The following is a 16,223-nucleotide window of genomic DNA, read 5'->3' on the forward strand; positions in this document are numbered from 1 at the left end:
GCCTCCATAAACAGAAATATCTAATTTATAGCATTTTTCCTAACTCGTATTTCTGCATTTACTATTATTTTTGCCCAATTTTTCCCCCCAGCATCAATTTATAGAACCACGCAGCATGTCACAGAGTGCCGAAGGCAGTCTGGGGCACAGCGAACAAATAAGGTCAGATCTGATGCACCTTTCCATCCTTGCTTATGCTAGATCACAATTCAGACAGCGTTTGCTTTAGTTCCTTTTGAAAGGGATTAAAATGTTCCAATTAATTAGAAAAAACAGGTTTATTAATGTAACCAAAATTCTTTGAGACAGTTTGTAGATTCACCCTGGCTGTAAGCACGGTGAAATGCCAAAGGAATATCAATCAGGCCTGAGGAAAGGCGCAAGGACTGTAAAAGCAAAAGAACAGTCAGGGAAGAGATTCTAGTCCAATCCCAAGTGGGCAAAAGGAGATGGCATTTATCCAGCTGATCACAGGTGGAACAGACTCTAGGAGAAAGGGGGAACAAGGTCTGAAATAAGCCTGCATTTTCCTCTGTAAAATACCAGAGCATTACAGGATGGGACACATGCGGGCGTTCCAGCAATAGTTATGACCCGAGCTAACAGAAGACAAAGTTTCAACACTCTCGGATACCCGATCAAAAATATGTATGTGAGTGAGAGTGGAGGGAGATGCTGGGTCAGAAAGGGATGTTAGGAAGAGATATTTCAGCGATCGGTGGGCAGACAGGGAAGATCAGGCGCTTGTACAGGCACAGCATGCTGTGCTGACAACTAGGAACGCTACTCAAGCCATTGCTGAAGGAGTTAGAAGAGGGGACTTAGCTCATCTTGATGAAGAAGATGAAAGAGATATCAAGTGTTTTCAACTCACCATCTTAACACTCCAAACCAGAGCCACAGCCCAGGAAATCAGAATTAAGAAGTGAGGCTCAATGGCCTGCTAGCCTCCCTGACAAATTCAGTGGTCTGGGACTTCTCAGAAATCTTGTGCAGTTGTAGGAAAATCCAGATCTGGTGGTACTGACTTAAAATCACAACACATGCCCTGTTCTCCTCTCACATCAGCACTGGCAGTATTATCCCGTGGATCGGCTTCAACCAAGCAAGAGACATTTGCTTGTACTCTAAAAGGTTTTGAAGACCTGCAGACTGCCCATTTATCTGGTACACACAACCTGTTCAGTAAACAAAGGCACTTTTTATGGGTTTCTAGAGGAGGTAAAAGCCTCACAGAAGATGCATTTGAAGATGTTGTCAGTGAGAGATTTGAGAAAACATACCACATGATTAGACTGTAAAAACTGCAGATTAAATTTGACTGAACGCTTTGCAAACAGGTGCTCTGACATTTCAGCTGATTATAATGTTGAAAAAAATAGAAATGGTATTGGACTTGCTTGCTTTATATTCTCTGCTGCCACAAAAGAGGCAGGACAGAGTACAAGCATGCCCATACAGACTCTGCCTGGGGAAAGCAATTTTCTTGGCTTCACTGACAGTGTGAATAACACATCAGTAGTGAGACTTACATGAAGACAATCAACAGAAGAAATAATTCTTGGTTTCTTCCCTGTTCACTTCCTCCTGCTAGGGCCACATAATAACCACCTCTCTAGTCAAACTCTGCTGTTCCTTACGTCTGTTTATTGTCTTTCTAATTTAAAAAGATATTTCTTCTCAATCACTGCAGTTCCACTTAGCACCTGTTTTCCAATTAACTTGAAAATAGTCCCTCTGCTGAATAAAAAGTGCTAAGAATTTTTCTCCATTTAAAGTTGTCACTTTGTCTATTCCAAAACAGGCTTTAAAATCACTTTTTGCTGCCTTCAATGATTAAGATTTGCAAACCTGTTTTTACTGCTTTTTATAAATCTTTCATAAAAACCATACAACACAAGCTCTGAATTACAGGAAAAAGGCATACAGACAAATATGTTAATTGATACCTTATTGGTAAACACATACCTTAATATAGATTTCACCGATAATGTTTTTGTGGGACTATAAGGGAGACATATTTTCTGAGTACCCTACAAAGAAAAAAAAGCTAGGAGATATTACAGGACACACTGACTTTTTCTGTATATTCAGATAGGAATATTAATAAAAACAATTCAGTAAAAAAACCCCAAACAAAACTGTACTAGTTTTACTTAGCCATATTTACTGGGGGGGGGGGAGAAGAAAAACTGAATATGAAAAGTCATCACTTAGTTTTCACTACCTTGGAATGTGGTATGAGGGCTGCTGAAACTAGCAGACATTACAAACTATTTATTTTAAAAAATATTTAAAAAACAGTGAACCATGCATGCATACAGGTAAGTTTTAAATCAGTTGTTTGGATAAAAGGGTCTTATGGAATGTTAAGTGAAAAAAAAAAAATCATTAAACAATATTAGTGAAACCAGTATCACACTTACCTATTTTCTTAGTTGTATAAAAAAATCCTAAAAGCACTATAAAGTCATTGCCTAAATTTATCGCAGGATATAATCAAGAATAATTTAGGCTACATTTCTAAAAATAACACACAGTTGCAGGTAAAAACAATTAAAAAATATCTGTCAATATAGATTTATGTCAGAAAGTTTAGTATAATGCTATCTACAAAGATAGTTTAGTTTTATCTACTATGGTAGAATTATATGTTCTTATTGTAGAAAATGAAAAGTAAGTACTAAATACTGAAATTCTGAAGAAAGCAAAAAAGTGTATGATAAACATAACCAAAACAAACAAGCAAACAAAAAAAAAAGTCAGAGCAGCAGTTAAATATTTGTTTCTTACTGTTTTTCTCCAAAGTATTGAATGGTATTGAGGAATGCGCTGATTATTTTGGTCAGACAGTACTACAGACAGAAAGAAAGGGTTCTTCTCTGCATCTGTACCTACATAATTTTGATGAACTGTTAAGGAAAAACCAAGAGGCATTATCAACCATAAGGAAGACACGCATTCCTGCTCGCGGCACGCACACACAGGCGTGCACGCAGACACACACGTGTATAAATGTGTAAATACATGCATTCATATGTAAAAATATATATTTATCTACATAAATAACTATGTACTTATACACAGTTGTGTAAAAAAAACCCCAAGAGACAGGTACAGCCTTCAAGGCCAAGAAAGGTTCCAAAACATCCCTTTTGGGTAGCAGGGGTTCCACTGTTTACAGAAACCCAACCGCTATCTTCAGATTAAAAATACATGAAACAAGAACTTGTTTTCTGTACAGACAGAAAATATATTAATACTAAATTAATATGATACTTTTTTCCATATTTAAATATATAGCATATATGTAAATTGCATATTTAAATATATAGCAATTTCCATATTTAAATATATAGCAATTCAAAGCTACATTGCATTTTCATTTATCAAAACTTCAACCCATTAGCAAAACCATAATTACCTTTCCCTAAAAAATATTTGAAATACCATCTTGTATGATATTCTGGGTTTTCTAAATGCACGTCCGTTCTGTGCCATGTACCTGGAGTACAGTCTGTATTCTGAAACAGAATTGGGAGACTGTTAGATTAAATGCCAAGTAAAAAAAAAGGAGAACATAATATAGGCAAAAGCCAATCAAGAGTGGCTGATCCACCAGAAGAGTTTTAGCTGTATACATTTTTTTAAAAAGCAAAGAATTATTCTGAAGTCAGTTCTTGTGCAGCTGAAATTAAAATTTCTCCCTCTCCTCTTCTTTTTTTCTCTTTTCTTTCTAAGTAACTGCAGTCTTTTCCTATTGTACCACCATTATGGGTAATAGCTTAATATTGAACTGAAAAGACCGTATTTCAACGTGGAATTTGGAGACCAGTGTTTTTAAAACAAAAATAAATTAACAAACAGAATTCTGTCTCCAGGTTTCAGTTTCTCAGTTCTTCCCAAAATAATCCTTGAGGACTCCTTGCTAGATCAGAGCACGCTCTGGAAGTTCTTCAGTGTTGGTTCTGCATTGGCTGGTTAAGGTACATTTCCAAACATCCCTCAAGTCATTTTGCACTAAGAATTAACATAAGGAGTGAAAAAACCATTCTCCATATCCATTCATCATGTGGCCACTCAGAAAATTTTTCTGCAATACAAGCTAATCAGTTTTTGAACTGCGTGAAACCGAACAAAAAAAAAAACAGTGTACAGAACATGACCCCAGAGATTCGATGCAGAATAGTTAGATTGTTTTAAATTCTGCACCCAGTGCTGTGGAAACATATGATCAGTAATAGTTTACTGTCAATATTAGTTCAATATAAGCTTACCAAGACCCTATGTATATTTCAAGAATATGAGGTCTTCTTTCTTTCAATATTAAGATGATATTTATAGCTAAAAAAGTTTTGCAAAGGAAGATAAAAATAAAGATAAGTATCTAAGTGTCACTGGAGTGCCTACAGGGACAAACGAGTTTAACAGCACAGGAATCTGGAGGGAATGACACTCTCGGGCTCAGCTTCTTTTTCTCGTATTTAAAGATAAGCATAGCTGCCAAAAGACAACTAAGGGCGAAAAAAATGAAGCTACAATCTCATCACTCCAAGAAATAAACTTAAAAGTATGAAGGTCAGCTTGAACATAGTAGTATCACCAGGACACGAATAGAAAGTTATGAACTAGAGACTGCAAAGCGTTACTCAGAGGATAAGATGGGTATTTTTCTTCTAACATGGTCAGGTAAGCAAAATGTTACCAAAAGTAAATGAAATACCAGCTTTCCCCTTAGAAAATTAAATTGTGGAGACTGCATATTCTTGAAAGAAAAGCTAAGCTAGACTTTGAGGGGGGGAAAACCACCATCTCCCTCCTCTTCAATTCTTAAGGAAGTCCTCTTCCTTAGTAATTGACTGCAAATACATCTTTCAGTAGTGAAGAATAACTGAAGCTGAATTATTTTTTCAGCTTTTTATGACTATTTTTAGCCACTTACCTCACCAGAGGAGCCGTTTTCCACGCGGAACCGTCCAGCTCTTTGAATAGCTCCATCAGCATCACTAGATATAAGCTATAAGAGAGTTTAAGATAGAGGTTCTAGTTCCAAAAATAGCCACATGATCAGGAATCAAAGTTTGCTATGGTTACTTCTCCTCCCAGGCATCATATGACTACCCACAGAGAAGGGATCAGGACAGCTACTACTAATTTCACTACAGATTTGGAACAACCCAATTCTAACTCTAAGGAGGCACAAGCAGGAGAGCCAATCACTCTTTTGGTAGACCCCAGTACTAATCAGAAATTCTCCTGTCTCAGATTTTGGCTGTGCCAACACACATAATGCCTACAGAAGGACTTGTCCACTTCCCAGAAATTGATCTTGAAGCTTGCTCTTTTCAAAACAATGGGTCTTACAGACATGATGATCCTTGTCCTCTCAGCCTTGCTATGCCTAAAATCCTACTTGTTGGCAGTATTACTGGGACTAGCAGTCTTTTACTGCATTTTATTTACTGATGTTTTCAGGAGACAGAGAGCAGCAAGAATCTCCAAACATAATACTCAGTGATGATACTGAACAACATAAGGTACAGGAGATGTCCTGGTCTGCTTCCAGCATTAATATCAGAAAATACGGCTTCTTTCCAGCTGAAGCCTTCAATAGTTTCATAACACTCTGGAAAGACTCCCTGGTCTTTTTATAAGGGAATCAAGGGATTCTCAGAACACTGAAACTGGTTTTGCTGTTAAAAAACCTCTTGAGAACGCAATAAAACATAGGATAACACGACAATTCTGATGTGTGGAGCAACGCTGCTTAGGATCCCTACAAGAGAAGAGGAGGAGAATGCTGCCAATGATATTGCATGTTACTCCTCAAAACTGTAAAAAAATGAGATTGTCATATATCATACCAAACTTAAGAAAAAGTATCTGAAGAACAATAATGCAATGGTACATCATTCCTTGCTTCCCTCTAGCAATCCATGTTATTCTAGGATAATACTTTCTCCCTTTACTTGGTGGAATAGTTATCACAGCATTTCAAAGTTGTCTTTGCTCCTTGCTTTGAAGCGTTCTGAGGCAATGTCAGGAATAAACTAACATGGCAAAAAATCTGACACATCCTGGTGCCTTGTATAAATTGTAAAAGAAATTATATGGACAACTGGTCATATTAAACCAGTGGAAAAGACATAGGAAAAAAATGTTTAGGACAGAGACAAAATGATTGTGTTGTAATAAATAAAAGGTGGAAATAATTGAGCAATTGAGATGCTGCTATGGAAAATATTAAACAAGAAAGATTCAATATTAAACATTTAGAAATTTGAAAGGGCAATGAGCACCTTTATATGTTTGTATTCCAAAATATAAAAAGACACACTTTCATAAAATACTAGTAGAATTTTAAGAAAACCAATCAAAAGACAAGACCATTTGTGTGAGCTTACTTTATAATCACCAATAAATTTTTCTTTTCTGGCTAAAGAATCTAAGTACTAGTAATGAAAGAGCCTCTTAGCAGAAAGCCGTTCACTTGCTTTTTTGATTAAAACACCACATCTAATGTGTGGAATGTATGGGAAGAAAAGAAAGATACTTGGTGTTCTTGTAATGCAACTTCCAGCAACTAAGCCACCAATTTATACCCAATTTACATACATATTAATAAATATACTCTCCAAGAACTTTAAATTACAACTATAGCTAGTAGAAAATTAGTGATTTCTTCCCACAGTAAGACAGCTGGAGTTCAGTTTCTTTACCCCTCACCACTTTTGTTTTCCTACTGTAAGTTTATGTAATTTCATTATGGCCTTGTATACAGAGTGACATTATTTTAACTGCTGACATACTGCTATTTTCAGAGCTGAGATAAATTTATATATGAGAAAAATGAAGTGCCAACTTAATATGTGAATTCGAAGAAAATGCAGAATAACTGGCAGATTTTAGGGAACAGTGTTCACTATCCTTGTTCAGACTAGTTATTTTCATTTTAAACCCTCTCCCACTACTCTGAGGCATGTACACATAAAATAAGAAACATATATATGTACACACATAAGCACGCACACAGTTTTTAATTCACATAATTGCAAGTACGTCATCAACCACCATCCTAATATTTTGCAATCTTCAGCTTATAAGAGGAAGAAAGGCTCAATTTCCATCTGGGGTAAACACAGTATTTACGTAACACTTCCTGTCCCGTTATGAAATATTCATAAATAAGGTAGTAAAAATATTTCCTAGCACAGATCTAATACATCTATTCTGAAGTCTCTTTTTATTACCCTGTAACTTTCAAGTCCAGCTTAGAAAGCACATTTTCCAAACTAGATGAAATTTTTTACCTAGAAATGAAAAGGATTTGAGCTCTGCATTATAAGCTGCTAAAATCAAAGGACAGGCTATGTAAACTTACAAGCTCCACAGATCCATAATGCTTTCTGCTAAACTCTCCACGTCTGCAACCCAGATCTTCAGAGACAGAGCTGGAATAGAAATGCTTCATCAGTGTACACAAGTCAACTAGCCTTAGATGTCCTGCAACACTATACCCTGCCATTAACAAATACCATTCCTGCTGAACAAGGTTTGCAGTGCATAAACTCATTACTGCAAGGAACACTCCTTACAATGTGCACAACCTCTAGCAGCCATTGCGGTCTGACTTTTGTATTACCCCCAAAGGAAAAGAAATGTCTGTGTCCTGACTGGAAGCAAAAGCTATGATTAAATTAAATATTTAGTCATGATGCGATCAGAGTTCCAAAGCAGGTGGTGATTTCAAACCACATTTGAAACCTACAGTAAAAATGTCTTGAATAGGACAACTGCACTATGCTCAATAAGCTCACCCTTAGTACGTTGCTAGTGTGTTGTTCGGGATTTTTTTAACTAAATTACTTTAATTCAAAAGCGTAAGGAAAGAAAAGCATTTCATCGGTTCCCTCCCCAACCCTAACAAAGATAAAATTGTCAAGCAAGCAAAAGTAATCCCAAAATGCGAACTTCAAAATCTACATGCATTATCATGTATAATCTCATACCATCATGTCTCATTACGCACATCATTACATGTTTCATGAGGTCAAAACACATAGCAAACATCTCCTCTAACTATAAACACTAAGCCTCCTGCCTTTGCAACAGGGATATACATGTTACAAATACAAGCTAAATAAAGATTTAGATGCAAATTTAACATAAATCTTGATTACCCTGTCTGTACCAGGGCTAGCAGCTCAATCCCTCCATCATATTCCAAACACCCTTCAGTCAGCAGTAATGAAAATAAAGTAATTTAATTTTAATGGGAAAAGCCCAAACCAAGCAAAACAATAAGAGACCTTCCATCCAGCAACAAGAAATTAAATTTTCTCAGAATTGTCAGTACTGTAAAATGCAATGTTATATCAATAAATAGAAGAAATAACTAATTTTTAATGCAACATCCTCATACATGCTTTTTGCCTGTAGGAGATACTGCAACAATGGACTCCAAAACATTTTAATCTTTAGACAGCTTTTCTATCTGGATTTGTATTTATAAGTACTTAAAATTTATTAAACAAGATTCATATTTCTGAGTTCTGTCCACTTGGATTCCATGTCTTCAACCAAGGAGAAGCAATACAAACGAGACATATCTAATAAAACTTTAAAATTCCCCAAAATAATTCTAGTGTTTGCTTCCAGTATGTAAACTACGCAAGAAGGATAATAACACTACAATAATGTAATTTTTAATGACCCACACACTGAAGCAGGAATGTTAGCTGTTGCAACAACAGAGCTGCCTTTCTAACTTCATGTGAAAAACCTTCCGATGACACCATTGCGTCTGGTAACGTACACCCTGTACCTTCTCAGTGAGTTGCCTTTCGCACACACACATCTATACTGACCCCAAGTAAAAAGGACCATGTACAGCCAGTTTTCAGTATACTGAAGGGAGTGAAGCCATGATCTGTGTTCTGACGCCTACGGGGGCACGCACATACGTGCCACTGCAGCAGTAACATGAGTGACTTGAGGAACACTGCCTACAAGAACTGAGGTTAATCCACATTAGATGCAATTTCTACAAGCTCCAACACAATCACTCAGTTGGAAGTGTTGTAGCCTAAACACAAATACAATGATTTAAGTTTTTAGCTTGTGGTTGCCTGCACATTGAACTTATGTTTGACTAAGGACAGTTATTAATCTTAGCTTTGCTGAGAATCGGCATGAAATACCTTCCAGGAAAACAGTAAGTTCCCGTATCAGGAAATCTGCACAGTACAGATGGAAAAAGTCTGTGACACAAGAAGAAATTGGGCTTGGGTCCTGATCTAAGAGCCCTTGTCATCAAAGCAGCTACAATTCGATCTTACTTACAATGTGCTGTTTGTCGACATCAGTATTTCAGAGCCTTACCATACTTGAGACCAAAAAAATAAATGTTAAAGCTTGCACTTCAAACGGCTTGTACTCTAACTGAAAGTAACAACAATAACTCCTCCTTTTTCCCCACAGCAGGACAAAAAGTAGAGGGAGACACAATGAGAAGAGAAATAGTATTAAAAGCTTAGAGCTACATAAATTACAAAGTAGCCACAACAAGTCAGTTCCAGTGAGTAAGGCTACTTCAGGTTGCTACCTGAAAAAAGCATGCCCCGAAGATGGAATTTTCAAAGTTTGTGGCAGTACATCTCTCTCTACCTTTTCACATTTGTGACACTGAGAATTTTCAGAGCCTCATCAACTGGACAAAGATGAAACAATCTTAATGGAGACCAACAGAAGAAACCGCTTTTAAGTCAGTAAGTCTCAGCATCCCAAAGTAGGTTCAAATCTTAAGCGATCACACTCCTCAAGGACTTCATGTCCAACACTTTCATACACCCACCACTACCACTGCTGGACCCATGAGTGAACCTTGCCATGCAACACTGCCACGTTGTTGCACAGAAGTTGTAGCACACCACACCACTTAGAGCTCCTTCTGAGCCTGCTACACAGAGAAGATGGCCCAGAGCAGAGAAAGGACTGAATGTACCTGTGAGCTGCACACCGAAAATAACTTCTGTTACAGTTACTTCTACTTTATGTGGATTTGTAGCAATAATTGACATGCTCATTCAAAATGTCTTTGGAAAGTCTCTTTTCACCCTACTCCTACATGCCATTTACAAGGAAATCATGCATGTTTTGCATTTTATTGCAAATGCATCATCTCCTTCCATCTTTCCATCATCTGAAGGGAAGTATTAAAAAGAAAAACAAACTTTACTTCAGTATGGTTTGCAGTAAAGAAAAATTTTGAAGCTATTACTTGTGAGTTCTCATCTTTTCTTTCAGAAGGAAACACACATAAATCTGGCTAACAAATTTTCTCTGCAGTTACTAAGACTGGGTAACATAAAACTATTTCAATATTAGCATCTATACAGACAAAAATAAAGACATCAGATTTTATTTCCCCTTCCAAGAGTTACCAAGTTCAGTTTTGTACGGGCTGAAAGCAATCTTTTGCCTCTTCACACATTTCTGAGAGGTCAGACAAAACCTAAAAAGTAGTAATGCATCAAATGCAACTTTTAGAGTTCCTACATTTTGACATACACATGAAATTTAGCAGATGCTTCATGGAACAGATGGAATGCCTCTTTTGCAATATATTCTAAGGTATTGGGGGGGGTTCTTTTTTTTTTTTTAAATAACAAAAAATCAGGTAATCGTGGTAGTGCTAGCATTTTCTGTGTGTGCTACTTTTGTTCTACAAAATTCATTTTTGCAGCTAGGTGTGCTAGTTGCCTTAGAAACCACTGTAAAAGCAATTCCGATCAATGAACATTTGTCACCATCAGTACTGGTAGCAGAATGTTATGGAAACAGCAGTCAAGAGAGATTTTGCTGTCACTGAGCTCTGAAATTCAGTCTTTGATCAAATGAAGAAATGTATGTAAGATGACAATTCAAGGAGTTCATTAAAAAAATAAAATAAATAAATCCAACAACAGTCACTAGCACAGTAAGTCTTTTCAAGTCTTGGGAAACCCAGGTCACAATTCTGTGTGTCTGACATCTGGACAACCCCAAACACCATAATGCAAATTAGAAAGTCACCACAAAGAGCATACAGCCTACTGGGCTTTGAATGGAACCATCTCCACCTGGATAATTTTTAGAGACTTTCATCAGTCATGCGATAGCTCCACAAAGCAGGAGAAAAAGCAAGCTGATGTTTATAAAACCGAACTACTTTCTCCCTTGTGGCAAAGCTAACCTCAAAATGCATGAAACTAGAGGAAAATGTCGTCTCGTGAATTACCTGCCTGATAAACCCAGGGAGTTATGAAGGCATTTTGGAACTGTCTGCATACACACAAACTAAGTCCCATACTGTAATTCAGTGATTTTTCAGCTGAGTGAAGGTCAAACTCTATCAGGAAAAGTACACTGAGATGTATTAATGCTGCAGAGATAACAAAGTCGGTAGCTAACAAAAAGCTTTAAAAAATACAATATGAAAAGAGTATTCAGAACCAAATTGTATAACTAAGAAATGAATCATCAAATGGTTTGGGTCAGAAGGGACCTTTAAAGGCCATCTAGTTCAACCCCCTGCCATGAGCAGAGATGTCTTCAACTAGACCATGTTGCTCAGATCCCCGTCCAACTTGACCTGGAACATTTCCAGGGATGGGGCATCCACCACCCCTTTGGGCAACCTGGACCAGTGTTTCACCACCGTCAGCATAAAACATTTCTTCCTTACATGTAGTCTAAATCTACCCTCTTTTAGTTTAAAACCATTGCCCCTTGTCCTGTTGCAACAGGCCCTGCTAAAAAGTCTGTCCCCATCCTTCTTATAAGCACCCTTTAAGTACTGAAAGGCCGCAATAAGGTCTCCCCAGAGCCTTCTCTTCTCCAGGCTGAACACCCCCAACTCTCTCAGCCTGTCCTCACAGAAGAGGGGCTCCAGCCTTCGGACCATCTTCATGGCCTCCTCTGGACTCGCTCCAACAGGTCCATGTCCTTCTCCTGTTGGGGGCCCCAGAGCAGAACTGCAGGGGGGTCTCCCCAGAGCAGAGCAGAGGGGCAGAATCCCCTTCCTCGCCCTGCTGGCCATGCTGCTGGGGATGCAGACCAGGATGCAGTTGGCTTCGTGGGCTGCCAGTGCACATTGCCGGCTCACGGCCAGCTTTTCAGCCACCAGTGCCCCCAAGTCCTTCTCAGCAGGGCTGCTCTCCATCCCTTCATCCCCTAGCCTGTATGGATACCAAGGGTTGCCCTGACCCAGGCACAGGATCCTGCACCTGGCCTTGTCGAACCTCATGAGGTTCACATGTGTCCACTTCTTGAGCTTGTCCAGGTCCCTCCAGATGGCATCCCGTCCCTCAGATGTGTCAACCACACCACTCAACTTGGCGTCATCTGCAAACTTGCTGAGGGTGCACTTGATCCCACTGTCTATGTCATCGATAAAGATATTAAACAGTACTGGTCCCAATACGGACCCCTGAGGGACACCACTTGTCACCGATCTCCGTCTGGACATTGAGCCATTGTCCAGTACTCTCTGGATGCAACCATCCAACCAATTCTGCATCCGCTAAACAGTCCACCCATCAAATCTATATCTCTCCAATTTAGAGAGAAGGATGTTGTGGGGGACCCTGTCAAAGGCCTTACAGAAGTCCAGATAGATGATATAGGTATATCACACATGAGTGCACTAATGTAACAAACTACTGGGCTATTGAGTTAAAGGAGGACATCACAGGAAAGCCATTAATTTAAAACTACAAAAAGTCAAAACGTATGTTAAGGTATATGTCTGGCAGCCCAGCTAAACAGCCTGGAAAGTAATGTCTGAAACATGGTGGCGCAATTAAGAGCCGACCACATAACCTTAGTTAAGATCAGACCAGTGTAAGATCATTAAGATACATCCCAACAATGACTACAGCAGTAACATTTCCCAACCAGAGAGTCACAACAAGACAAAAAACAATGTGAGGTGCAGAGTAAGTTTGGGTTCTACCACACAAATCTTTTTTTTTCCTGAACATGGAAAAGATGATTGTCATCCGCACTCTGTCAGGTGTACTCAACATTGCTTCTAGCAAAGTTCTGGAGGCCAATGAGCCCAAGGAAAGATTCACCATAAATATTCCCTGATGTCCATGAGTGAGAGGATGTTGGAGGAGAACATCTGATCCACAAACTTATGGTTTACCTGCACTTGAAAATACAAAGCTCTTCACAACTGGTATGATGTCTACAAAACCATATTCTCTATCACATTAATATATATTGTCTATTCCAGATTCTCAAAAAAAAAAAAAACTTTTTATCTAAACAATCCCAGTATGGGTATTAGATTATTTTGGTTTTAGCATTTCCATAATGGCAAGCCATAAAATAGCTGCCTTGAGGAGGCACTCCAACATTTTACATTTCATCAGCTTTGCTGGCCACAGAATGATGGGTAGCAGGGCTGTTTCAGTTGTCACTGCATGACAGACACAGTGATAAGCATGCAGACAGTAGCCAACAGCAGCATACATAAAATAACAAGGAGACAGCACTGTCACATTCTGCAATGAAACTGGCAGAGGCTTCACACCATTGTTCATCAGGTCTTGAGAGGAGTTACCACAATACCACAGCCAGCCTCCAGTGCAATCCCGTGGTTGGACACCTACGGTGACACAGGTGAAAAAGAAAGATGTGATATCTATGCATGCCTTGTAAAGTGAACCCAGAGGACTTTGTTCCAGCCCAAATACCTAAGATCTGTCTTTACTAAGGGTACAGAGATTCACAGATGCAGCGAGACTGGGTATATTCATCAAATGATGCAGAGGAGAACACCAAGAGCAAGCAAGTTTAATGGGAGAAATAATCCACTTTCTTAGACCACACGATATAGATGGAAAACACAAACAAGATCAGAAAAAGCATAAAGAACAGCCTGTGCCCCTGAAAAGTTTATGCTCCTACCCTCTCCACAAACTACATTCCAATAATTTAAAGAAATACATTGTCTTACCAGAAACCACACCCTTTGTTATCAAAAGCATTTTTCTGACACCATTCTTGCTATTTAAAAAACAGAAGTATATCTGAGTAAACTGTTGATTTAAAAAATAGTGTTTTAATGTTAATATTCTTATCCATTTGCATCCCAATTCAAAGTACCTAAAACATACCTAACTTTCAAGCATGCTACCAGTCCTTTTAAAAATCAGAACTGTGTCCAATGCTAATTTCTGCTTCTTCTCAACCTAACTACTTCATATCACGCTTTTACTTCATGCCATACTTGTCATCTGCTTTGTATCAAGCACTTAAAGCAGAATCTCACATCAACATAAATGCTACACAGACAATCTCATGAAAGTTAAGCATCTTAGCCTCAATTTATGCATAGGTAAGATTTACATTATCAAGGTATTTGCATAAATGCACATATTACTCAATGAATTCTGGCCTGCTCTGTTCTTTGGCTTTCCATTATTGGTTACCACCAAGATTTTTACTCATCAGTTCTCTGACATGTCGCATCATCTAATTTAAAAAATATGCTGTGATTAATATTAGCTTTTATTAATTTTCTTCATTGGATTACACCCTTCCTCAGTCCTGACCTGATCTACATCAGAAAAACACTGTTGCTCCCGTTATAACAGTTTTAAAATAGTTTTCATCCCATTAAGATGAACTGCCAGCACTGAAATACTTACGTGGTTTACCAGTGGCTCAGACCAGTTTGGCTTAATAATTTAAAATTTCACTATATTGCAATGTGTTTTAATACAGATGAGCCTTTATCCACATGAAAAAAACCCATCTTATACACATTTGTACAGCACCCAAGGTATACCCTACTTCCCTCTCCCATCTGTTTGGGAACACGGGTGCTGCGGTATAAATGTACAGTGATGAGGGAGAGCAGAGGACCAGCTTCCTCCCATTTCAGCAGAAGCTCCTGCAAACTTCAGCAGACTTGGAAGTCGAACAACAGAGCAAGTTTAAGAATATTTGCTAATCTAAACGTAGGCGTGTATTTTTAGGATCCTAGTGTCTTTGTCTTTCAGGAGTTTGGCACTGGACAGCATTTGGCCTAGAGGGCAGCGGCAGAAGGGGGCGAGTTCGCAGACAGCATCGGTGTGACCACAGCGACACAGCCCGCACGCGCCTGGGGCTCGCCGCCCTCCTGACGGCCCAGACCTCCGCCCGCCACTATCGGCGCATCTCTCTCCGTTGAGGAGGCCGACTCAGCAGACGGGCCGTCGCGGCCGCGGAACACGCTGCGGGGCCGGTCCCGAGGACGCTCGCCCGGGCCCCGCCCGCGCCACCCGCAGCGGCCCCCGAGGGAGGCGGCCGCGCCCCCAGAACCCCCGCCGCTCCACTGACCGAGGGCCGCCCGGCCGCCCCTCCGCGCGGCAGCCTCCTGCGCCGCCGCTGCGGCGGCTCCTCCAGCCCCGCGGTCGGTGGAAGCACAGCACCGCCTCTCCACCACAGACAGCGCGGGCCCGCGCCGCGCCCCGCCCGAGCCCGGCCCCCGCCTCCCTGACTCCGGTACCGCTGAGTGAGGCCGAGGAAGCGGGTGGAGGCCGCCTCTGCGCTGCTCAGCTCCATGCGGGCGGCCGGTCGCAGGCCTCGCTCTGCCAGCGTCGCTCCCGCCGCTCCGTCCCGCGCGGGAGAGGCGACGGGCGCCCCGCGCGCACATCCCGCTGCCCCGGCGCGCGGCCGCCGCGCGCCCCCCCCCGGCCCGCGAGCCACTCAGGCGGCGCGCCGGCCGCTGGCAGGGCCCGCCGGGAGCTGTAGTCCCGGGCGAGCGGGCAAGCGGCGCGGCCCCGGCCCGGCCCCGCGCCCCCGGAACCGGGAGCCCGGGCCGGTAGTGCCCATCGCAAGCAGCGGCTCGGTGGGCGCGGCGCGGTAGGGGAGCCAGCTCCCGCCGAGCCGTTATCTCGGAGCCGGTCGCTATTTAATAGGAGCACAACGCTCTGCCAGCTCTCCATCCACCTGCGGTCCCCGCTGCGTTCCAGAACTCGGGATTAACGCGACCACCGTTGCACCGGTAAAGGCACCCGGCAGGGGCAGGACTCAGGAACAACCACAAAACCACGGATGAAACGCAAAGAGCAAATTTATTCTCGATACCTCACAAACCGGGGCATCTCCGAAGCAGAGCCGGGCAGAGGCACGCAGGCGGGAACACGCACCGTGGAGCTCGTCCTTGCTAGAGAGTGTTTTTGAGAGAG

At 40.9% G+C, this 16,223-nt stretch overlaps 1 protein-coding gene across 1 annotated transcript in view; it reads right to left on the reverse strand.

Annotated features, from left to right (window-relative positions):
- Positions 1 to 15,597, reverse strand: part of GARNL3 (GTPase activating Rap/RanGAP domain like 3) — a gene marked incomplete at its 5' end in the record, with an annotated part of 46,704 nt that extends 31,107 nt beyond the window's left edge. Inside the window, 6 exons of the mRNA XM_082492786.1 lie at positions 1,969 to 2,033; positions 2,794 to 2,912; positions 3,425 to 3,524; positions 4,943 to 5,017; positions 7,382 to 7,451; positions 15,542 to 15,597. Of these exons, the coding sequence (XP_082348912.1) occupies positions 1,969 to 2,033; positions 2,794 to 2,912; positions 3,425 to 3,524; positions 4,943 to 5,017; positions 7,382 to 7,451; positions 15,542 to 15,597 (485 nt within the window). The remainder of the gene's footprint in view (positions 1 to 1,968; positions 2,034 to 2,793; positions 2,913 to 3,424; positions 3,525 to 4,942; positions 5,018 to 7,381; positions 7,452 to 15,541) is intronic.
- Positions 15,598 to 16,223: the final 626 nt, after the last annotated feature.

Source organism: Vanellus vanellus, assembly GCF_965231255.1.
Source record: "Vanellus vanellus genome assembly, chromosome: 18".
Taxonomy (NCBI): Eukaryota; Metazoa; Chordata; class Aves; order Charadriiformes; family Charadriidae; genus Vanellus; species Vanellus vanellus.